This window comes from Sminthopsis crassicaudata, chromosome 6, assembly GCF_048593235.1.
Source record: "Sminthopsis crassicaudata isolate SCR6 chromosome 6, ASM4859323v1, whole genome shotgun sequence".
Classification (NCBI taxonomy): domain Eukaryota; kingdom Metazoa; phylum Chordata; class Mammalia; order Dasyuromorphia; family Dasyuridae; genus Sminthopsis; species Sminthopsis crassicaudata.
In genome coordinates, this window is record NC_133622.1 from 186,352,701 (window position 1) to 186,378,171 (window position 25,471).

A 25,471-nucleotide genomic window follows, 5' to 3' on the forward strand; every position below is an offset into this window, starting at 1 on the left:
TGAGAAAATAGTAGCCTTCAACACTAACTGGAAAGTTGGAAAGGAAGGGCATTAGGGGGAGAAGAGAAAATAATGAGATATATTAAGATGCCTATGAGACATCCAATTTGAGATGACTGAAAGGTGATGTTGGATTTCAGTTTAGGACGAGATTAGGGCATAAGCAGGCCATAGGCATGTTTTAATAATAATAATAACAGCAATAATAATAATAATAAAAGACTATATAGTACTTTAAGAATTGCAAAGCACTTTACAAACATTATCTTCTTTTAGACTCACAACAGCTCTGAGAGGTAGATGCTGTTATTATCTCTATTTTACAGATGAGAAAACTAAGACAGGGAAAGGTTAAGTGTCTTGCCCAGGATTACACAGCTAATAAGTATCTGAAGCCAAATTTGAACTCAGTTCTACCTGACTCAAGGTCTAATGTTTTATCTGCTGCAACACTTAGCTATTTACAAATGATGAGTTATGTTTGAGAAGTACCATAAATACATTGTCAAGAATACCTATGTATTGAGAACAAGAAGGTGAAGGTTTTCTGTAATGAAAAGCTTCAATACACAGACTACAAACAAGTGCTGTGATGGCATTGATATAATATTAAAAGGACATTTGTTGTTTAGTCATTTTCAATCCTGTCTGATTTTTCATGATCCCATCTGGCATTTTCTTGGCAAGATACTAGAATTGTTTGTTCTTTCCTTCTCCAGCTCATTTTACAAAGAGAAACCAGGGGTAAACAGAGTTAAGTGACTTGCCCAGGCTCACACAGTATTTATATATATGATAGCTTTTAGTACATTGGATAGCACTTTCGTGGATGTTTCCCAGAAGAATGTGAACCAGAATTGAACAGAATGTAATCTATGCACTGATGAGAACAAAAATCCTCTGCTATACTGAAGTGTCAAGAATAAGGGAAATAATATTCCTGCTGTCTTTTTTCCCTAGCCAGACACTGAGTGTGCAATTGAAAATATTGTGTCTGGTTCTGGATGCCATGACACAATTATTAACAAGCCTGAGTGTAGCTAACGGAGGAAAACTAGGTAAGGAGAGAGAAAATTAAAGATAATAGGAATGGTTGGCCTGGAAAATGCAAGATCTAGGCATGATAGCTGTATTCAAATATCTTAAAGGTTGTCCTGCAAAAGTAGTATTCTGCTTCTTCTGAATAGCTCAGAGAGATGCAGTGGGGAAATTACGAAGAAAAAAAAAAAAAAAAGCCAATGTCTGCTTTCTTTTATCTTCCTCCCACTGATCCTAGCTGTGCCTTCTGAAATTGTGTAGGATAATCCTAATTCCTCTTCTACTCTGCATAATACAGCATGTGAAAGAGTTTTACAAACTGTGGAGTATGTGCAGAAATAGGAATAATAAGAGTGGAAGCTAATGTTCTTATGCTTCCTAATAATTTACAAGTCCTATCCTTTCTGTTCTTTGTTCATTTTTGTCTTGTTTTGAACCTAGATCTCCTTGTCATGCCCAGCCTCAATCCCATTACAGACAAGCACAGAAGTTTTGACCTGGTCCATTTTTTACCTAGACCAGGTCATCCCTCCCTAGTCAGCCTCCTTCAACTGATTGACCTGAGGGCTCACACTATCTTCCTCAGACCTAGCACAGGCACCTAAGTGTCTTCAGTCCTAGTGGAACTCAGAACTCCCAGCTGAGTTCAAGCAATCCACCAATGTCAGCCTCCCCAGAAGTAGGAATTATTAGCACGTGGATGCCTCCCACTTTATCTCTCATCAATCCCCAAAACACACCTTAAGAGACATGACATCCAGGACTGGAAATCACATAGGCCCCAAATCCCAAATGTAGGTTTCTAATACATTGCATCTGATTCCCACTACCCATAATGTCAAACAAATTGGGAGGAAAATAATTAAAAGCGTGGATTCACCCTAATAACTGGCTACGTGAATGCATCCAGTCTTTCCTGCCTCTGCTTGAACCTAAATCTTTCCTTTCCCCATCCAGCTACTCTCTAAAAACCAGTATCCAGCACAACTAGAACCCAGAAACCAAGTAAAATCACCAACTCAATTCTTGACTTCCCTAGAAAACCTTATAAAAGACAAGGGGAAGCTTATTCCTGACCAAAGACAAGGCCAAGGGCTAGAAGTGAGGTCTTCTACATCTACTCTCCAACAACTTCCAAAGAAGAGATGAGCCTCTTGGTGATTGCAGGGGCAGCTGTTCACTAAGGACAGAGACACTTGGGAAGTTCAAGTGACTTTTTCATTCCAATTCTAATCAGAAAAATCATAGTTCCCATTTCTAAAGCTCTTCCAGATTTACCAAGTGCTATTTTTACTTCTGACCCAATGAGGTCAGCAAGTAGGTCAAGGATTTTATCCCCATTTTACAAATTAAGAAATTAGAGCTCTGGGCAGGAAAGTGATTTTGTTCGAAGCCCAACAGAAGAGTTTCTTGTCTCCAAATCCAGTGTTCTTTCCTCTATGCAGAATGATGACCTTTATTTTCAGTAAAATATTGGTAATATCATCCCTGCCCTTCATTTAAAATAATTTCAAAGTTTTCCCTCTTCCTTTGATGAGATCTCACATTCCCAATTTGAGATTAGAACTGTTTCATTTCTAAATCACAAATGAGTATTGAAAGATATGTCTTCAATAGAAATGAGGACAAACTTTTAACTAGAGCCTTGTTATTATAGATAATTAAATGTTGAAGAAAGCCCCCAAAAGATTAAAAACACAGTGGCTCCAACAGCTGACAGACATTGAGGCCAGGAATCCGGCAGAAGCCAAGATAAAAGCAGTCTAGTTCCGAAGAAGAAAGCCAATCTTTGTGAAAGTTCAGGGCTTCCAGGCCTTATTCACTGCATATATCTGCCGGAAAGTTAGTTTTTCAGGATTTAGGACAATTTTTAAAAAACATAAGAGAACCTTCCTGCCTGATCATTATCACATTTCATGTCCTGGACAGTAGACTTCTTGCCAATAGAACCCCTTTCAGCCCTTAAAAGGGTTTTCAGAAAACCCAAGATAAACCCTATTTTTCAGAAATTAGAAATCTACTTCCTAGAAATCTAGATTTCTGAACCTAGTGCTTCTTGATTCTCAATGGACCAATATTGGTGGCCAGGCCCCAGGCTGTCTAAGAGATGCTGCTAAGATGTTTTTGTTTTTTTTTTTTTTTTAAGTTCCATTATAAAGATGTCTGAGATAGATTCAGTGAGAACCTAGACTTGTTATGGTGATGCTCTCCAGGCCTGGTTTTAATTATATAAGTACTTAAAAAGTAAGTACTTCTCTAAGAAGTACTGTTTGAACTAACTAGGTTATTTTTATTTTAAATAAGTGAGGATTGAAAGCACATTTTAGATTATATAATTTAGTGGAAGAAAGCACTAAAATAATGTAATCTAACCACCTACTTTTACAGGTGAGGAAACTGAGACCTTGAGAGGAGAAGAAATGTGTTCAAGGTTATACATTTGATGAGTATGTGTGCTGTGCAAGATGAATGCTTAAGTAAAAGGGAGAGTGGGTGAAGATGGGCTAAGGATCAGAAAAGGCATATGGATAAGACCCATGTGCCTTGATTTACATTTCCATAGTCCTTCCTGATTATTAGCTATTTTTATATACATTATGTCATTTGATCATCTTTGTTTTTACTCAGGGAAGAAAGACTTTATTTCCAGGGTCACATAGCTGATAAGTTGTTGAGCCGGGACTTGTACCTGAGTTTTCTGGCTCCAAGTCTTGTGTTAATTCCTCTGCCAGGACAAACAGTAAGGAAATCTTGGCTGCACATTCCAGTTCTGAAAGGACCTTCAACATTCTCTTCTCGACATATGGTTTTCATTCTTAAGAAATAAAGACAGCTAACTACAAAGAAGGGTATTGATGCAGCCAAACTATACTGTGAAATATAAAATTTCTCCTCTTAAAAGGAACATCATACAAAGAGACAGAGACAGACTCTCTAAAACCTACTAAAGTCTTCCTCTGGTGCCTCCCTAGTTGTGTGGGACCATGTTAAGTGGAAAACAGAATATGCTGAGTCCTGCCAAACTGAAGAAACTTTAAACAAAGATGATGGACTGTGTCTGTCTTCAGAGGACCAGGGAATGAATTTTTCTACCACAGAAACTCACAAAACTGGCTACATATATATATATATATATATATATATATATATATATATATATATATATATATATATATATATGGCATATGCATCCTCTACTAAGCTGTGAAGGACAGAGATGAACAAAAAGGAGTTCAAGTCCAACACTCTACAATGACCCCAACAAGTGGTCATTGACCCTGTTGGAGATATCCCATGATGAGGAACTCATCACTCTACTGGTAAAGGAACTATTCAGACTTTGATGTATAAGAATAATAAGAATTCTAAGACTCCTCAGGGATGTTCCAATGAAAAATATAATTTGAAAAGATTAGAGAAATGGGTGATAGATGTAGATAAATGCCTTCTCCCTCTCAATTTCTAAAGATATTTCATGGTGACCTTAGCCTGAAGGTGGGCTGGAAAGGTCTTATTTCATCACTTTCAGTTCTTCCTCCCTATTCTTGGAAGTGTCTAGGAAAGAAAGTGAATATATCTTAAAGAGCCCAATAAATGTCTAGAGCAGTGATTGTGTGGTAAAAGCATTGAGACAATGCAGAACCCTCGAAAGGCTCAGTTTGGCTATGCAGTAGCACTTTCTCCTCCCTTCTCAGTAACTGCAGCTTCTCAGAGCTGGAAAAAACTTCAGAATAAATATATTCTAGCTCCCTCCATAGCTTACAAACAAGATGGTCATCCAGCATCTAGTTCAAGATTTCCAGAGCCCCTGAATACATCACCTCTCGCTCTATGTTAAGGCAACCCATTCTAATTTTTGGAACAGTTCTTTATGTCAGGCAATCCTCCTTATACTGATCCAAAATATGACTAAATAATAGTTCTCATTTTTCTTTTGAAACTATATGATCTAATGAAGTTAGTGACATATTTGCAAGCAGAAAAATGGAGTGTGAATCCCATCTCTGCTCCTTACTCCTTGTGTGACCTTGAAGAAGTGACTTTTATCTTTCTAAAATGAAGAGGTAAATTAGATGATCTCTTAACATCCTTCAGTGCTCCCTAAATCTGTTCCATGATCCTAAGTCTGGATAGTTAGCTTGACCTAGTGGCTAGAGGACCCCTTCTGTCTGCAGTCCTGTGACACATACTCACTTTGTGACCATAATCAATTTATTTAATATTGTGGAGTCACAGGTAATTCTCTAAGACTGTATGTTATTCTTGTGCAGCAAAATAACTGTATGTATATGTATATATATATATATATACATATATATATATATATTGTATTTAACATATACTTTAACCTAAAAAAGGCTGTATATTATAAATAAATTGCTGATATGGATCAATGAAAGAAGTTTGCATGTTAAAGAGTTCACCCAAACAGATGATATCACATATCTGGATGAAAATAAAGGAGGAATGGAGGAAAGGGAGGAAAGAGACAGTCTTTGAGAAAGAGAAGTAGTGATGGAGGGAGGGAAGGAGAGAAAAGGAAAAAGGAGGGGGGAAGAGAGAGAGAGACAGAGAGATAGAGAGATAGGGACAGAGACAGAGAGACAGAGGGAGAGACAGAGAATTTTTTTTATCTATTCTTTCTTCCACATGATAGTTCTTTATTTGGTATTTGAATAATATCATCTGTCCTTCATATCCAGAATCAACATCCTTAGTTTAGTTCACTTATCTATTCTTCAGAAAACAGTTTCTAATCTCATCATTCTGGTTGCAATCTAGTTTGTCAGTTTCTCTCCCAAAATGTGCTATCTATAATCAAATATAATAATCTAGTTATGGTCTGACCAAGGGAGAAAATAGTTGATCTATCACCTTCACTTAAAAACTAGACATCTGTTATGAAAGCCTAAAGCCATTCACTTTTTTACTTGCTGGCTCATAAGGTATGTGTGTTCATATTTAGTTGGTAACTTATATTGTCTATTAGTTCAAAATTGGTTGTTAACTTATATGAGGCTTCCAATCCAGTAAATCTCTCATTCATCTCTTTTTCACATGCTCTATGATACTTCTATCTATGTCTGAATCCATTTTGTTGTTTGATTTTTTTTATCAACGTGCAAGACTCTAAAATGCACTTTAGAAATGTTAACTTGGTAATCCTTAATTCCTCTTCATTTTCCTTTGAGATAGATAGATATATATATATATAGAGAGAGAGAGAGAGAGAGACAAATATATATAAATATATAATATATATGTGTGTGTGTGTGTGTGTGTGTGTGTGTGTGTGTGTGTGTTTAATATCTTGATGTCTTAGGTCCCTCACAGGCTTTTGGGGACACTGAAAGGACAAATTTGACAAAAGAACAAATATTGAGACAAATATTTGTCCAATAAGGACAAAATTGAAGAGTTATTGTGTATTACTCAGAGGTGGAAACAACAAGCTAACTATCTCCACCGAGTTTCCAACTGGAGATAATTATGTATGTTATTATAGATTTATATATCATCCATCTTCCAGAGACCCCAAGAGATCTCGATTCCCTAGATTGGTCATTAGGCTTTCATCCTTGGCCTTCTACACAAACAATGTCACAAGTAGTGGCTTTGCAAACTCAAAACAGAAAAAAGGACAGAAACATAAAAGCATCAGACAGACCCAGGTTCTGTAGTAGCACCTCTCAACATGTGCAGATGTCACCGAGATTCTCCTCACATGCCTGAGGGCCAAAGTACATGCAATCAAGTTAGTGGATGCAACTAAGAGAGCAAAGGGCTTTTTTGTAAGTGAGAGCAAAAGTTGTTAGTCTTTATAAGATTATAAGCTTTAAAGTTAGAAGGCTCCATGTCCCTGCTCTGCTGCTTTGGCCCTGTATGAAAGTCATTTTTTCTCTCTGAGCTTGTTTCCCCATCTATCAAATTGAGAGAACAGATGATGATCACTAAGGTCTGTTCTAACTGTAAAAGCTTATGATTCTCCAACTTGCTTGAGGTACCAGAAGCCTGTTAAACCATGAATAGAGGGGCTTCCCTTTACCAAAAGAATATACTGGAAGAAATGTCCTATTCATATTCCTCTTAAGCTGATTCCGTCTTGTTCTTTTATACCAATCTAGCATCAATAAGACCCTATCCTAGAACTTTTCAGTTGGAAGAAACTTCTAAGGTTTGGATACATGAGATCACCAAACAGAAGGGGGATAAGGTTTATTCTACATAATCCCAGAGGACAGAGGGAAGGAATGAGTTATGGGGAGAGGCAGGCAATATCTCACCATAAGGAAAGACTTACTGACAATAGAAATGGATTGTCTCATTAGGGAGTAAGCTCCCTGTCATTGACTGAAGAGATACTAGCCAGAGGATGAGCCAGGGACATTCTAGAGAAAGTTTCTACATGGAGGGGATTGGACTGGATGACTCTCCAGGTCCTTTCCAACAGGATATTCTGTGATTCTGCATCATGCAGATAAAACTCCCACACAATAAAGGGATACCCACTATAATATATACCCCCTATGACAGATGCATAAACACAATTTGTTTTTTTGTGGCCTGAGGTGTGTGACCCATTTAAACTCAAACCATATCTCATTCTTGCCATCCTTCCAAGGCTTCCATGGATATCTCTATCTAGCCCCAGAAATTCCCACCTTCCACTTAAAGAAAAAAATTCAAGAACTGTCCAGCACCACATCAGAAACTCCAAATAAGGATCAGTGACACTGACAGCCAGCTTATTCTCCTATAAGCATAGACAAAAACACAAATACAACATACATACACATGAACACACACACACACACACACACACACATACATGCACATATTCACCCAGAGGCAGAATTAAAAGATTGTTAGGGCAATAAAATCTTCAAGGCAGCAGTCCAACAATCAGCCTAATTTCCTCTCATTGCTGAAAGCTCCTGAAGGGCTCAATCTCAGTAAAAAAGAATTTCATGCTGACACTGGTGAGGGAACAATCAGTAGGCAGTCCAGGCTTGATTCATTTGTCTCCATTAACAAGACCATTCCATGCACACTCAGAACCATCTCTGCAAAACTTTGCTCTGTTATTGCCCATCCTGGATTGTACCCAATTTCCAATGCAAATGCTAATTTTCAGGAAGGCATTTCAGATACACTCACATTACCAGAATATTGGAAAGGGGTTAGGGAAGGACATTGGCCAAATGGAAATGGACAAGATGATAGGAAAAAAGAAATTTTTATTTCCAAACTAAGAAGGTATTACAAACAATGGATGATTAAAAAAAAATAAAAATAGCATCAAAATGTCACCTGACAATAAAGTTACAGAATAAAATATATACACATTAAGCTACTTTAACCCAAATCGAGGCGTGGAGAGAGGGTAGCAATACACCTGAAAGGGTACAAAACAAAAAGTGATTATGGTTCCCAATAGGAGATGTCTGGTGGTGTGTATGGGACACTTAGCTAACACCCTTCACTGGTGCATCTGAAATCTCAGAGTGAAAATTATTAAAATGATGCAAAGAAACTCACACTCCATGCAGTTCATCAAGAAAATTCTCTGCAGTATGGCAGAGTTAGGCTAGAAGATGAAAAAGATTGGAAGGATTGAGATGCCCTGATCTTTCATCTCTGATGCTGATCCTATCCTCCAAAAGTTCTTGGATCCTTGATCAAGGGCCTCTCCTTGCCCTAAGAAGGCATATCCTGGCCATCTCCATCCTGAATGTGATGCCCTGAATCCTAATAGCCATTCTTCCCAGTCTAAAGTCAGAAGATGAGAGTCCATCTGGATCCTCAGCTATACTACATGTTCTCAAACTGTGTAAAGTAATTCATTTGGACCCTATGGTCCTCTTGCCACCTGCCAAAACACACTTCCCATCGCTGCCTTGCAAGAAACTTCAAACAAGCCGGCTAGTTGCACAGAACCAGATTCTGGACTTGGACAATTCTCAAGGGTCCTTTTTACTACATCTATTCCACTAATGAACACAGACTGATAATCTATCCTAATGCAACAATAAAAAGCAACTCCTTCTCCCCCCCCCCATAAAAAAAATCCCACTGATATAGATCACTAAATTCAAAAGCTGAGTAAGTCCCATTGTCACTCATTTGGATCACTTGCACAAGACTCAAAATACAAAAATAATGAGCTTCAGCATTTTCCATATAAAGGATTTCTGGAAACTGCATGGCTGAGGCCAGAGGAGTTAGAAGACATGGAAAGCACTGTGGAAATCCCTGAGATTGAAACTGCCTGAAGGATGCTCTATCTCTTCCTCCAACATCATTAGGTTGCCTCTCCCACTCATGGTATTGTGAAGGCAAAAAAACCATTTATACCAAGAAAAAAAAGAAGATAATAACATGGGTCACTTGCTACCAGGAGATCCTTACCACCATCTCAGAATGAATTATAGAGAAAGAACCAGGAAATGGGGCCCTTTGTTAACAAGCTCCCCATCTCCTTCCTATTTATGGGTCTCTTAAGTGCTCCCTTAGAGACTTCAGCTTCTCAGGAGATCACACCTAGAAGCCATTTTCATTTCTAGATCAAAGTAACCTCTTGAGTTATGCTTCGATCAAATAACATCTTTCAGGAGACTGTTTCTAGTTTATAATATGAACATTAAGAAAACTATTCATTTTACTCAGGAAACTGAGAAAAGCAGATGAGGAAGGAGATTCAGGAAAAGCCTCTCAGAATCCTCAGAATTTCACTATATTCCATGACTATATTGCAAAGATCATTTAAGCTAATTCTCATAACAATACAGATTACCTCCAGTGGGACCACGGCTACTTTTGCATCCTTAGCAAATTAAAATCAATTGCAGTGTTTTAACTTAAATTTTTCAAAAATTTTGCTGAAAATCTAGAAGAAATATGAGTTTAAGAGCTTCATTAAACAAGGGATTGGTGGGGGAGAGGCAGTGAGAGTGAAATCTCTTAATGATTTTTTAAAAAGATTTCCACTTCAGATTCACAATTCCAGAATCTTGGTCTAAAATCTATGGCCTAATCAGTTCTTTATGGTGTAGTTGAAAAAAAACACTTGGGGACAGCTAGATGATGCAATGGATAGAGCACCAGCCCAAGAGTCTGGAGGACTTGAGTTCAAATTAGGCCTTAGCCACTTAACATTTACTAGCTGTGTAACCCTGGGCAAGTCATTTAACTCCAATTGACTCTCCAAACAAAAAAAGAAAGAAAAAAGGAAAGAAAAAAATCACTTAGTGTGTGACTCTGACCTCAAGAGACATTGCCAGCTAGATCTTTGGATCTTTATGTATAAAATTTGAGGACTGGATGTCGAGATACCTTCTCACTATTTCTAGATTCTAAGGATCTTCTAGTTCTAAGTAGTCTAAGTCAGACCCATCTCATGTTACCAAAAAATGGTATAAGTTACAGTTAGAACATAGAGAGGATAGAAATGGCATTATCTGTCTCTTAACTCATCACTATTTAGGAATACAGAACTCTGTTTCCAAAATCCCAAGGCAGAGAAATAAAGTACATGCAAAACACAAGAGGAGCAGGACCAAGAAAAGCCAAACTAAATCTCTCAGTCACCCTCAGTCTGGATTTCCACCATCCTTGCCTCAGCCTTTACATGGGCTATTTTTGCCCTGCATATACTGGCTTAAAGAAAATGTAGTATGGTCAAAAAAGAAAAAAATACACTGGGTTTGAACACAGGAGTCCTGGCCTTGATTTGAGTGTCTCAGCTCTACTATTTACCAATCACGGCACCTTCAGCATAAGCCATTTGAATTCTCTCTACCTCGATCTTCCCATCAGAACAATTAGGGATTTCAGTTGAACTGCCTGTCTCACAGCACGGTTGCAAGGGACAGACTTGATAAATTATGAAGCCCTAAAGAAAATGGGAGCTATTTGGTGTGAATCTCAATGACAAAGCACTTCCATCTTTTATATTCTGAAACCGTCACCTAGCGGCAGCTATGAGGAAATGAGATAATGAATTCCAAGACAAAGGACATGCACTTGATTCCTGGTTCTGCTACTCACTGCCTGTGAACCTTTGGGTAAGTGTAGTGCAGTCCCTGTGCCTCAGTTTCCCCATATGAGATTAGATAACTCATGTCTATCTAATGAGTTTATACCAAGAAAAAAAGAAGATAATAGCACGGGTCACTTGCTACCAGGAGATCCTCACCACCATCTCAGAATGAAAAATAGAGAAAGAACCAGGAAATGGGGCTCTTTGTTAACAAGCTCCCCTGTTGAGCTAGAACAGGGGTCTAAAATTCTGCGATCTTTGGATCTAATCTATGTTAGTGGACCGCCCTCATATGCCTGCTCAAGCCATAAATCCTCAGGCTGGGATTCTTCTCACAAAATACAAGCCTTTCCCCCCTTCCTGAGGCTTCCTCTTATCAAAAGCACGTTTAAACACAGAGGAAGTGTTCTCTCCACCCACCTGGTCTCTTCTCCAGAAGAAAAAAACAACCTCCATCTTGAAGGCTAAATGACCCCGGGGTTAGTAGCCCATCCTTTAAAAGTCCTCCCTGTGCCTTACCTTCAAGGCCTGGGTCTCTCTCTGGTGGGGCTTTGGTCATTTATCCCTCACTTTCTAAGCTAATGTACACAAAAAGCACGGAGAGGATGCTTCGCCCATGGGACCACGGTCCATCGCTTTTGCCGCATCCTCAATAAATAGAAATCAATGACGTCATTTTAGCTCAGATCGGGCCTGGGGGAGCTTCAGCTCAGGGATGGGTATTTACCTTGAGTCCACCACAGACTGGACAGGATGTAAAGAAAGCTCTTGGAGCCCCGGGGCGGGGGCTACACATTTCACAAGGCTCAGCAGACACTCCACTAGGTGAAAGCGACTCACTACTTTGGGATTCTAACACCTGTCCGGGAGCTTTGATTCCTGACCACCTGGAAAGAAAATCTGCATAAGTTTCATCACCCAAGTCTTTGGTGCCTTCGGCGAGGGAGGTGCCGGGCCCCCCGGAGTCTTGGTCCGGCTCTGCGGCAGCTCCTGCCTCAGACAGGGGCGCGGTCGCCGCAGTGGCCGCCATTGCCGCAGTCGCCGCCATTGCCGCCGCCGCCGCCGCTTTGGGGACACTGGCCTGTTGCGGGCCTGGGCCCTGGTCCTTGGGTCCTGGGGAATCGGCGGCGCCGCCGAGCGGAGCGTCCTTAGCAGCCGCTTGTAATACACTCCTGGGTGTGTCGTAGAGATGTCGGAAAGAGCTGGGAACCTGATACTCGGGCCCCCTGGGGGGCTCGCCGGGCTGGCAGGTGCACAGGCTCTGTTCCGAAGCGAAGTTCAATGGCAGGCTGAGCAGGGAACCAAACTCGTCTCCGCGGCAGATGTCCAGGCTCCCGGCATAGGAAGAGAAGCTCCCGGAGTAGGACGAGTGACTCCCGGTGGCGATCCCGCTGTCGGAAGAGCTCTGGCGCCCGATGTCTTGGAGCTGCCGGGGCTGCAGGGGCTTCGGCGGCGGCTTGGCAGAGCCGTACGCCGCCTCCCCGTGGGCCCTGTCCTCCCCGAGGTGGAGAGACTTGGCGGCCGGCAGCCCGTGGCTCTCCTGGGAGGCGCTGGCGGAGGACGGCTCGGGCCACAGCGTGAGGCGGCTCCCGGCGCTGGCGTCCGAGTGGCTCGCGTCCGAGGAGGAGCTGGACAGACTCCTGTCATCTCCTGAAATGAGAGCAGAGAGAGAGATGAGCGGGGAACCGCCCGCGCATGCTCCCGCTTAGGCCGACCCCCAGCTCTGACGGAGAAGGCAAATGAGGCTGACGTGGAGGAGAGCTGGGAGGGGGCCGATAAAAATTCAGGAGGGGCGTGCCAGCGACCACCGCTGGCATGTGAGGGAGGCTGGCTCTGACTTCTGGAGGAGCAGTCTCCTAGACTGCAAGCCCAGCGCTCCGTCCAGGCGTCCCACCACCCCGCTAAGGGCTATTCACAAAAGGGCTGTCTAGGAAAGCGTGGCGTTGGAACTGACATCTGGGTTTTCCATTCCCTCGCCCAGAAATCGGGTGTCATGGCCACTGTTTACGAGTAAAGCCAAATTTCCCAGTGTAGTATCCGAGACATTCCATTTATCCATCATCATTCCCTGCTCTCTACCAAGCGCAAGTCCTCAACAGGCAGCTTCCTTCCGTATTACTTTCAGTGATTCCCAAGCTGCTCGCTGCCATCAAAATCTTTAACGCCAGCCTCGGCCCCATGATGCTAGAGCTTAAAAGGCGTCCCTTCCCGTTTTACAGGTGGGGAAACTGAGGACCAGAGAAGTGACAAAGCTTGCCCAAGGTCCTAAAACTCAGATGGTATTCAAACTCGGGTTCTTAACCAACTACTCATTTGGCAAGATGTGTACCAAGAATACAGAAATCTTTTTTCACCAAACCAAAATGCTTGTTCTAGGAACTTTTTTTTTTTTTTTCGAGACAATTGGGGTTAAGTAACTTGCCCAGGGTCACACAGCTAGGAAGTGTTAAGTGTCTGAGATCACATCTGAACTGAGGTCCTCCTAATTTCAGGGCTAGTGCTCTACCCACTGCGCCCCCTAGCTGCCCCTGTTCTATGATCTCTTATGGCATTTACATACAATCCACAACATATAATTTAGTATTCAGTGATATAATACTATAAATATAATAGCTTATATTTATAAATAAATATAATAATAAAAACAATAGCTTATTTATATATATTTATATATATATATGTAATTACGATAAAGCACTGTCATATTATCTTGTTTGACCTTCATAACAACAACTCTGTTAGATAGGGAGGATAAGTATTATTACTCCATTTTGTAGATTTGGAAACTGAGGTGCAGAAAGGGAAAATGGCTTGGCCAATGTCACACAGCCAACTAGTAAGAGGCAGAGTCAGAGTTTCCATCAGGTCTCCTGACACATTCACAGATTGCTATAATAAATCAGTACTTTTCTTCTACCCCATGATTTATTATAGTAATCTGTGAATGTGTGTAATCTTCCTTATTAAATTTTAAACTTCATGATAGCAAAGATTGTCTTATCTCTACTTTTCAACTGCAATAGACCTACCTCAGAGTTCTTCATGTGAACACATTATGAATCTTTGCTGAAATGCAGTGTCTTGAATATAAATTGGTCACGGTGGAAGAATGAAAGTCTCTTGTGTCCCGCAAAGAACATATCTTACACTTCTCTTGCATCATTTCCCTAAACTTTCTTGCTGGGGCTAGTACAATACTTTACACACAGTGAACCTTATTTTAAAAGGCTGTAGAACCAATTGGTGAATTTATTTTGGAATATATATGTCACAAACAAGGAGGAACTGGGTGCTAAAATGGAAATAATGGGAATCTTGGGGGAAAGTAACTATTTCATTCAGAGTTGAACTAGAAAAAAAGTAAAAGTAGGGAAAATATAATGTGTACCCCAGATTTAAAAATATATATTTTTTGAAGGTTCAGAAAAAGATTAAGTATGATCTAATAGACAATAATGCTATAGAGGAAGTCAATCCAGGAAATATGGGAGGCTTCCAAGGGTAATATTCTGAAGACACAAAGAAAGACAATTTCAGTGAGGAAGAAACAAGGGAGTTGTCTAAAGATAAGATGTGGATGCACAAGGAACTCATTCATCCACAAAAACTTTTGAAAGGCATGCTTATAAATGGAAGTAAGAGAAGGAAATGGTTGATGAGTAAAAAGCATGGCATGGAATAGTAAAAAATGGTGTTAGTGGCCCTAAAGCATAGAATAAGTTGAAACTATTAAGGACAACAAAAGGGTTAAGGGCTGCTTTTTGGTTATGCTAGTGCTGCTGATAGTGGCAGCACTAGGAAAAAGAGGAACACAAAGGTTTATGACTTTTGCTCACAAAGGAAAAGACAGTGATAACTAATTAGGAAAGGGAAATGATGCTGCTCAATTCTTCTTCTGCTTTCCTATTTTCTGCCAAGAAGAATCATCTTTGAACTAGAAAAGACAGAACAAAAATGGCTACTAAAAAGTCAGTACCCAAGTTAAGTAAGGAGACAGTGAAAGAATACCTCATTGATGAGTTCAAAGTCCCAGACTCAGAGAACTTTTTCCTGTTTTGTATGTTTTCCTGTTTTGATTGATTGTTAGTAAACATCTAGAGAAGTAAGCCAAGACCATAAAGGGCTAGCATGGTTTTCTTAAGATCAATTAATGTCAGATTAATTTTAATTCTTTTTTAAATCAGAATACAAGACTGATCAATCAGAAGAGTTTTACAGATCCAGTTTACCAACATTTTAGTAAAATATGTGACAAACTTCCTCAAGCTATTCTTATATAAAGGAAGTCAAGATTTGGGCTAAATGATAATACAGTTAGATGGATTTAGAATTCTTGGGTGATTAGGCCTAAAAGTAGACCTATAACTTTAACATGAAAGGATTATCTTTCTAGTGGATTGTCCCACTGCATTATCATTTTACTTTAAGTAATTTCCATAAAAATACAGGGACTTATTATGAAGATAACACAAATGTAAAAAGTTAAACATTACAGGATCCCCAAAGATCTCAACAGACTAAAACATGGGTTAAATCTAGTAAGATGAAATCTAATAGAAATAATTTATACATATGTATAAAGTCTTACATTTGGGTTCTAATATTAATTTCACAGCATGAAATCATGACAAGGTAGTAGTTTGCCTGAGAAAGGTCAGGTAATCTCAGAGGATTATAAATTGGTCATAAGACAACAAAGTGATAAGGTAGACAAAGAATGCTAACGTAATCCTGGGTGTTATTTAAAGAGGCAGAAGTGTCCAAGATAAGGATCATATTTTGAAAACTGTGTTCAGTTCTAGACATCATTTTACAAAGGACATTGATAAGACTGAGACTGTCCAGAAGAAAATAATCAGGATGGTGAAAGATCTTGAGATAATGCTGCTATCAATCAACAAACATTTATTAAATACTTACTGAGGGTCAGGTAAACATTAAAAAAATGAAACAGGCTCTGCTGTCTCTTAGGAGAAACAACGTGACCCATGATTGTAGGGGAAGATAATTTTCAGCAGAAAGGGACCAAAAAACAAAATAAACAAAAGAGCCTGAAAAAGCAGACAGACAAGTGAAAGGAGAACCAAAAGAAAGCAGTATTTTGGAAGCCCAGAGAGAAGTATCCAGGAGGAGAAAGTGATCAACACTATCAAAAGTTGCAGAAATGGTTAGAAAGATGTAGAGATTCATTTGACATTTAGCCACTTAATAGGAATACAAGAATTATCTTCAAAGAGCTAAAATCATATCAAATGGAGGATGAAATTCAGAAAGTAGAACTAGAAGAAATAGGTAGAAAATGAAAAGAAGAAGCCTGACTAAATTTAAGGAAAACATTTCCTAGCCTTTTGTACCACCCCAAAATATAAAGGGCTGCCTTGGGAGGTAGGCTTCTCACTATGATGTATGGGAATAAGGGCAAAAAAGATGGCAAACTACTTACTGGTATATAGTAAAGAAGATTATTTTCAGGTATTAGTTGGACTAGGTGGTCTTTTTAGTTTGAGATTTTGTTATTTTACAAACATTTGATTTAAAAAATTGATAAGTTCAATCAATTGATAACTGGTTGAAGAAAAAATATTTTACTTTATTTCTGTATTATAAATCTAAAACAGAATTTCTTAACCTTTTTTGTGTTATGGACCACTTTGTCAATCTGATAAAGTCTACTGATCTTTTTTTAAAATCATATTTTAGATAAATAAAATGAAATATACAGGGCTACAAAGGAAACCTATTATATTAAATAGTTGTCAAAATATTTTTGAAAATAAATTAATGGAACCTGGATTAAGAACTTCTGATCTTCAATTGTGATAGACTTGGTTCTTCTCAACAATGTGGTAATTCAAGACAATTCCAAATTATTTAGGATGGAAAATGCCATTTGCATCCAGAGAGAAACTGGAAAACTATGGAGACTGAATGTAGATTGAAGCATAGTATTTTCACTTTTTGTTTGTTTGCTTGCTCTCTCATTTTTGTGATTTTTTTTCCTTTGGTCATATTTTCTTGCATGTAACAAATATGAAAATATGTTTAAAAGAATTGCATATATTTCAGACTGTTTACTATATTGGAGATGGGAGAAGAAAGAAAAAGAGGGAGAAAAATCTGGATCACAAAATCTTTTTTACATTAAACATGTTAAAATATATGTTAAATCTAATATATGTATACATATTTAAACAATAATCTTGCTGCACAGGAAAAATCAGAAAAGGAAAAAAATTAGAAAGAAAACAAAATGCAAGTAAACAACAACAAAAAAGAGTGAAAATGCTATTTTGTGGTCCACACTCAGTTCTCATAGTCCTCTCTTGGGTGTAGATGACTCTCTTCATCACAAAATCATTGGAACTAGTCTCAATCATCTCCTTTCTGGAAAGAGTCACATACATCAAAATTGATCATCATATAATCTTCTTGTTGTCATGTATAATGATCCCCTGGTTCTGCTCATTTCACTCAGCATCAGTCCATGTAAGTCTCTCCAAACCTCTCTAAAGTCATCCTGCTGATCATTTCTTATAGAACAATAATATTCCATAACATGCATATACCACAATTTATTCAGTCATTCTCCAACTGATGGACATCCACTAATTTCCAGTTTCTTGCCACTACAATGCCACAAGCATTTTTGCACATGTGGGTCTCTTTCCTTAAAGAATACTTTTCTTTAAAATCTCTTTGGGATATAAGCCCAGTAATAACACTGCTGGATCAAAGGGTATGGACGATTTGATAACTTTTTGAGCAAAGTTCCAAATTGCTCTCCAGGATGGCTGGATTCATTCACAATTCTAGCAATAATGTATTAGTGTCCCAGTTTTCCCACATCCCCTCCAACATTCATCATTATCTTTTCCTGTCCTCTTAGTCAATCTGAGAAGTGTAAAAAGGTATCTCAGAGTTGTCTCAATTTGCATTTCTCTGATCAATAGTTATTTAGAGCACCTTTTCATATGACTAGAAATGTTTTTAATTTCTTCATCTGAAAATTGTTTTGGGACACAAAGTCTTACAAAAATGAATGCTGAAAACTATCTTTGTACATATTTAGAAAATAAGGTAGTATTTAATTTTTTTTAAACAGAATCCCCGGTCTAAAGAAAACTAAATCCCTTTTTAAAAAAAAGTTGGTTTGTTTCACCAACTGATAAATGGTCAAAGGATGTGAATAGCCAGTTAGTTCTCAAAGGAGGTAATCTAAGTTATTTGCATTCATATAAAAATGTTACAAATCACTAATAATTAGAGAAATATAAATTGAAGCAACTTTGAGATTTTACTTCATACCATCAGATTGGCAAATTTGACCCAAAAAAAGACAATTACAAAGTTGGCAAGATCATGGGAAAACAGGCATGCTAATATGTTCATGGATTGTTACAATATTCTGGAAAGCAATTTGTAATTGTAACTATGCCCTAAACATTACAAACTGTATATCCTTTGACTCAACAATATGTCACAAGGCCTATATTTCAAAGAGGTGAAAGGAAGAAGAAAATATTTTATGACTACAAAAATTATAAATGAGATATTTTCAGAGAAACCTGCAAAGACTTGTGTAGACTGGTGCAGATGAAGTGAGCACAACCAAAAGAACAACTTATCCTATAACAACACTGTGAAAATGAAAACTTTTGAAAAAGTTAAAAATATGACTCCAGAGAACTAAGGATAAAAAATACTACACACCCAAAAGAGAAGTTAGGGATTATTATGTTAAATGATATACATATAGATTTGGTTTTGGATAATGTGATCATTTGTTTTGCTTGATTATGCATATTTATCATAAAGACCTTGTTTTTTTTTTTATTCCTAAGGAATAGGGAGAGGGAGAGAGAAAAAAATGCTTCATAATTGAAAAATATTTTTAAAAGAACAATTAATAATAATCTGGCTTGGAAGATGTGACCCATTGATGATATCCAGTATGATGGAGGAGAGAAAGAACAAAGTTTGGATTAAGGAGAAGCCTCGGTTTGAATCATTGGATTCAATCAACTTCACTTCAGAATCGAATTTATAAACTATAATAATTTTTGCTTTCCTTATCTTACAGGGGTATGATGTGGAAAGCCCACTGTAAACCATATAGCTTTATAGCATAGAACTGTAAGTAATTATTATTTTTAACCCCCCCTAGCATTTTGAACCATAGTATAAACAGATCACAAAGATCACAGATCACTGACATGAATAGCACCCTGACATCTGAATAGCACACTGTTGTTTTTTCTATATCTCACATAGAACAAATCTAGCTGTATCACAGGGACATGGTCATCAAGAAGTTCTGGAAAAACACTCTCCAGTTCCTAATAATGTGAAGAAACTATCTCATAGGAAAGGAAACTGCTTTTCCTCTGTTCCCCCTACACCTCCTTGGGGTTGGGGAGCAAAAGCTGCCTATGGATTTTAATGGTTTCTCACCTCCACTTCCTGGACGACTTGAATGTGAAAGAAGACTGAGTCTCTTCTCTAACTGTAGAGCTTCATGAGCCACTCTCTCTTCCATGGATGAGGGGTTTGGATTTGGATCTGAAGTACAAAAGGGGGAAGGATGGGATATAATGATTAACCACAACAAAATAACACATTTCTCCTCCCCACTCCCTGAAATAAAACACCCTAGCTATTCCCCACTCTAATATTTTTTCTGGTACAATCATATGAAAAATTGAGACTTGTGAGGGGGCACATTCTCTATAATAGGATGAAATGGCCAGTTGAATTTATTTAGGCTCCTTTCAGTAGTAGGTTTTGATATTTCATCATTGGTGACAGGCAATCTGGACCATTTGGGTCACAACCCATTTGGGTCCCCTTATAAACTGAGTTTTCCTTTGTCTCAGTGGCCAGAACTAATGTTGAAGAAAGCCCCAAAGGTACCAGATAATTACGACACCTTCTGCTTCATTCTGCTGATATAAGTGAGTAAGAAGACAGAAAAGTTATCCAATTGGATGCTGACTAAAAAGAAACTGTGTCTAAAAATACTTGAACTCATATTTCTACAGATCTTTACTAGTGGGTTATTATTAGGGCCAGAAAATAATGATTAAGATAAGAATGTTGTTGCTCAATTGTTTTTTACTCATATCTGAATCATGACCCCATGGAGCTTTCTTGGCAAGGCAAGTGATTTGTCATTTTCTTCTCCATTCATTTTACAGATAAGGAAACTGAGGCAAACAGTGTTAAGAGACTTGCCCAGAGTCACCCAGCTTGCAAGTATCTGACACCAGATTTGAACTCAGGAAAATTAGTTTTTCTGACTCCAGACCCTATCCTCAGATGTCCTTAAGATAAATTTTAATTTCATTCAATTTCAACAAAGATTTATTATTATATGTCCTCCAGGATGGCATGTTTAAGCAAGGAATACAGAGATGAAAAATGGTCTTCAGGAACATATAATCCAATGGGGTTATTTATATTGTACATATAATTAGGTATGGTACAGTTTAAAGTGAGCTTTGCTTTGGGGATAGAATTCAGAGTGGGGAAAGGCAGAATGAAATCTAATAAACTACTGTGGACAGTAGGAGATGCTAGATAACCAAATTCTTGCATATCTAGTGCACCACTCCATCATCCCTGGTCTCAATAACAGAGGCATCAAATTCTGTGCAGTAGCATATAGTCAGAAAGATCACAAAGGAAACATTGTCTATAATGCATCACATTTTTATTTTGTTAAACATTTTCTAGTTACATTTTAATATGATTCTAAATTTCCTTAGCTGGGCGAATGTTTGTCACCTGCTCTCAACATAACTGAAATCAGGAGATACAAGCTAGCATTTTCTCAAGCTTTCAAAGTGGTTAGACTAACAAATGGCCCAGTTACTAGATCATAGTGAATATCCAAACAATAACAACAATAGCATTGATAAGAATAATAATTAATTTATAAGCCACCTTCAGATTTGCTTATTACTTTCTCCATAACAGCCCAAATTCCCTGACTCCAAACCAAGAAACAATAAAGAAACAAAGACAGGGAAGAAGGAAGGAAGGGAGGAAGGGAGGGAGGGAAGGAAGGAGGGAAGGATGGAGGAAGGTGACACTGAAGCTAGTTCTATCACTATTCCTTTGGTCACTTTAATTTCTGATTCCGTAGTGAAAAGAGTTTTAAGGGAATATCCCAGAACCCATTAGAGCATCCTGGTTTCAAAAAGAACCACAGATTCAGTCATTTCAGTCATTTTTTTTACTGACACCATTTTGGGATTTTTCTTGGCAAAGATACTCAAGTGGTTTGCTCTTTCCTTATCTAGCTCATTTCATAGATGAGGAACTGAGGCAAACAGGATTAAGTGACTTGTTTAGGGTCACACAATTAGTTAGTGTGTGAAGCTGGATTTGAACTCATGACGTCTTCCTAATTCCAAACCAAGGGCTCTATCCACTGCACCACCTAGTTGCAGCAAGAAACCTTAGAGATTATCTAATCAGAGGAGCATAGCTCTACGTCTGGAAGGGACTACAGAGGCTATCTAGTGTAATCCTTTCATTTTATAGTTAGGACTATTAAATTAAGGGATTAATTGAAGTGGGAAATTAAATGATCTGTTCACTGTTCAGTCTGTCTGTCTCCTTCCCTCCCTCCTCTCTTTTTTTCCTCTCTCTTCTTTCTTTTCCTTCTTCTTCTTCCTCTGTCTCCTTTCTGTTTCTCTCTGTCTCTCTGTCTCTCTGTCTCTCTCTCTTTCTCTCTCTCTCTCTCTGTCTCTCTCTCTCTCTCTCTCTCTCTCTCACACACACACACACACACACACACACACACACACACAATAACAAAAATAAAATTTGAACCTGCATCATCTGACTTCTAAAGTAGCACTCTCACTTCTCACTGCCTCTTCCAGATAAGTTCACATTCTACTTTGGATACTTGCTAGCTGCATTATTATAGATCACTTAGCTCCTCCAAAAATAAATCTCCTTACTGCCAACTGGGGATAATAATACTTATCCTGTGAGGAAAGGGCTTTGTATACCTGAAAGCGGTATAGGAAGGAGACCTGGTATTAGGAGATAGGTAGAACAAGAATGTTCAGTTCTGTTTTCTTTTTCAGATGAGAGGGTAATTTCCTTGCCAAGGTCAATTAGTTGAACTGCAGCAAAACTAGCAATGGAATCCAGTTTCCTTCCTATCCCAAGATGCTGCCCCACCTTTAAAGGCCTCCAGGGCTGCTTTCTAGAACACCTAAAAATGTCTCTGCCATAGCAGCAAGTTATTGTTGGTCAATCTTTGTAGACTTCATGGATTATAAATACTTCAAAGCTTCAGATTAATATCATGCTTCAACCAGATGTTGGTGGCAATCTTGGAGGGTACTTCAACAGGATTACTCTCAACAATTTAAAAATGCCTGGAATCCCTAGCAGCTGTTGTACCAATGGCTATCCTTCCTTTTAAATGTAAACCTCCTCTCTTCCCCACAAGTACACAAGGGATGGATCAGTGCAACAGAAGGCCAAGCTGTCTCAGAAACAGCCAATTTATCTCCATTCTCTAAAAAGAGACAGCAGCAATTCCAAGGTACCATTGAGTTTTGTCTACAGAGTAAACAACCTGAGAATCCCAGAACTCCCTTGGCCTTCAGCAGACAACAGATTCAAATTGGCTAAAAGAACTCTACCTAGTCGTCAGGTCATGCTCTGCTGATCTCTAGCCACTGCTAGCAATGAGAAGCTCGTTACCTTTCAAAGAAGCTCAGTCTCATTTTTAGATCACATTTTTAGGAAATTTTTCTCTCATTTTTTTTTAAACTTTTTCTTACATTTTTTCTCTAAACTTTTACCACACCGTACCTTCTATCCATTGTTTCCATTGTTTCTACTTTGGCCCTCAGGAGCAGAATATGAAATTTTAAAACTTTGTGTAGAATCTGAAAGTATATGGATAAAAATTTTAAAATGTACAATCCCAGACATCTGAAAAGTGTTCCTTCCTCAAGATTTTTATTATTGTACTTCCCAGAAAACATAATCATTTTACTTAACTAATTAATTGTTTAAGTGAGGGGCTTCTAATGAGAAAAGCTGGGTCTAAATTCTAGCTCTTCTAGTTATAAGCTATATGACTATATACTTGCAAGTCATTTCCTGTCTCCCAGTTCCTCATCTATACAAGAGGGTTAATGTCACCAACTTCTTAAATACCGGTTTTTGTTCAATCATTTTTCATTTGTATCCATCTCCTTGAGACTACATAAGGAGTTTTCTTGGCAAAAATACTGGAGTGATTTATCATTTCTTTCTTCAGCTCTTTTTACAGATGAAGAAACTGGGCAGTGACCAGCCCAGGTCAGATCTGAACTCAGGAAGATGAGTTTTTCTGACTCCAGGTATGACATTCTATCTACTGGATCACCTAACTGCCTCATAAAATACCTACCCCCTTCTCAAAATTGTTGTGAAATTCAAATGGGAAAGAAGAATTGGTAACTGTAAAGTGCTGTATGCTAATAACTGCAGCTCACATTTGTATCGTGCTACACATACAGCTTTTTTTTTACAGCACTTTGGGGTGGATATGCAAGAAGTTAAACATATTTTATAGAGAAGGAAACTAAAAAGGAGACATCTCAGAGAAGCAAGAGTGAATGGGTCATACAGTTAATAATAAGTGCTGGAGCCAGGATAGGATGCACTATTATACTTGGAATTTTCTGTTTGGGAGCTAGAAATCAGAAGCATTTCCTTTAAAGGTTTAGACACCCTTGTCTTTTGAAGTTTTAAAATGTCTCTTCTTTCCTTTTCTTTTGTTACCTTCTTTTGGGTAGTCAATCCAGGCAAACTCCTCAGAGATTTGAAGAGGGTAAGATGAATTCCATGATGCATTACGAAAGTTAATTTGCTCCAGATGAGGGAAAGGAAGGAAAGAATCCTAGATAGCACTAAGAAAATACAAAGTCTTTAGCTTGGTCTTTAAAGGCCTTCCACAATCTAGGTTCAACTGCCCTTGAATTTTTTACCAGAAGGTCTGCTCAGTATTTTAGATTCTAGCCAAACTTGACTGGCCCCGTATTATACTGTCTTCCTCCTCTCACCACCATATATATTCATTGCTGGGTAAAATCATGCCCCTTTGCAATTCTGTCCTCTGAAATTCTTCCCTTCCTCCAGAGCCCAGCTAAAATGTCATCTCCTCCATGAGGCCTTCCCTGACTCATCTAGCTAAAAGTCATCTTCCCCCCTTCAATCTTAAAGCACTTTGAACATCACTGTCCCCGTGGCACATATTCTTTGCATTCATGCACATAATCCCAAACACACTAGATGCCTAGCATGATCCAGTGGGAAAAGAACTAGATTCAAATCTCCACTTTGCCATGTGCCATATGTGGAATTTTGGTTAAATCCTGGAACCACTCTGGATCTCTGCTTCCTCAGCCTTAAAGTGAGCAGATAGATATTTATAAGCTATAAGTCAATGATCCCCTTGAGGAAGAGAACTTTATGCATCTTTTATGTATCCCCATCTCTGGCTTGCCCATAAGTGCTTAATAAATGGTCATTGAATTTATTGGCATTAATCATGCGAGCTATCTGAATCAATATCTTACAGAAACTGACAAGCCTTTTCCTTGAGCCGATAATATATTTCCCAAGCACCATCCGTACATGTATGTAGATAAGATGAATGCTCCAATATGACTAATTTAAAGAGAGAAGTAGCTAGATAACACAGTAAATGAAATTCAAAGTCTAAAATCAAGAAGTTCTTATTTCAAATCTGACCTCAGATAGTCACTAGCTATGTGACCCTACAAGAGGTCTACCTGCTCTCTGTCTCAGTTTCTTCATCCATAAAATGGGGATAATAAAACTTCCCAGGAACACACGGCACATACTAGTGGAGTTAAGAATAAGTTAAAATCTCAGACGCTTACTAGCTGTATGTCCTTGGACAAGTCATCTAACCCTGTTTGCCTTAATTGCCTCATCTATAAAATGAACTGGAGAAGGAAACAACCAATCACTCCAGTATCTTTGCCAAGAAAACCCTAGACTGAGTCACAAAAAGTCATTTGACTGAAACTACTCAATAACACTTCTAGGGCTATTATGAGTATATAATGGAATAACATCTGCTGCTCTGCAAACTTTAAATGTTTCTATGGGCTTCTATGTACCAAACAACCTGCCAACAAATAATTTCACCTACTAGCTCTCTGAGTCCTGAGTACTATGTATTATTAGGTGCATATTCAGCACTGAATACTGAGCATTATTAGCTCTGTGAGATCCTAACTAACCTCCTCTGAATTTGGACTAATTGCACCTCATAAGTAATAGAATCCCACGATGACAGAATTGAAAGCTTTAAGTTACACAGGCAACATAGGAACAAAACCAGCATTC

At 38.5% G+C, this 25,471-nt stretch overlaps 1 protein-coding gene across 3 annotated transcripts in view; it reads right to left on the reverse strand.

The window, feature by feature from the left end:
• DOK7 (docking protein 7) overlaps nucleotides 1–25,471 on the reverse strand; it is a 315,723-nt gene that overhangs the window by 233,307 nt on the left and 56,945 nt on the right. For all 3 annotated transcript variants that reach the window (XR_012483344.1, XR_012483345.1, XM_074274599.1), the window contains exons 6-7: nucleotides 19,529–19,636; nucleotides 11,805–12,727 (exon numbers count right to left, since the gene is read on the reverse strand). Coding sequence is in view for 1 of the 3 variants with exons in the window: in XM_074274599.1 (XP_074130700.1) it covers nucleotides 11,805–12,727; nucleotides 19,529–19,636 (1,031 nt within the window). In the remaining 2 variants the exon portion in view is untranslated. The remainder of the gene's footprint in view (nucleotides 1–11,804; nucleotides 12,728–19,528; nucleotides 19,637–25,471) is intronic.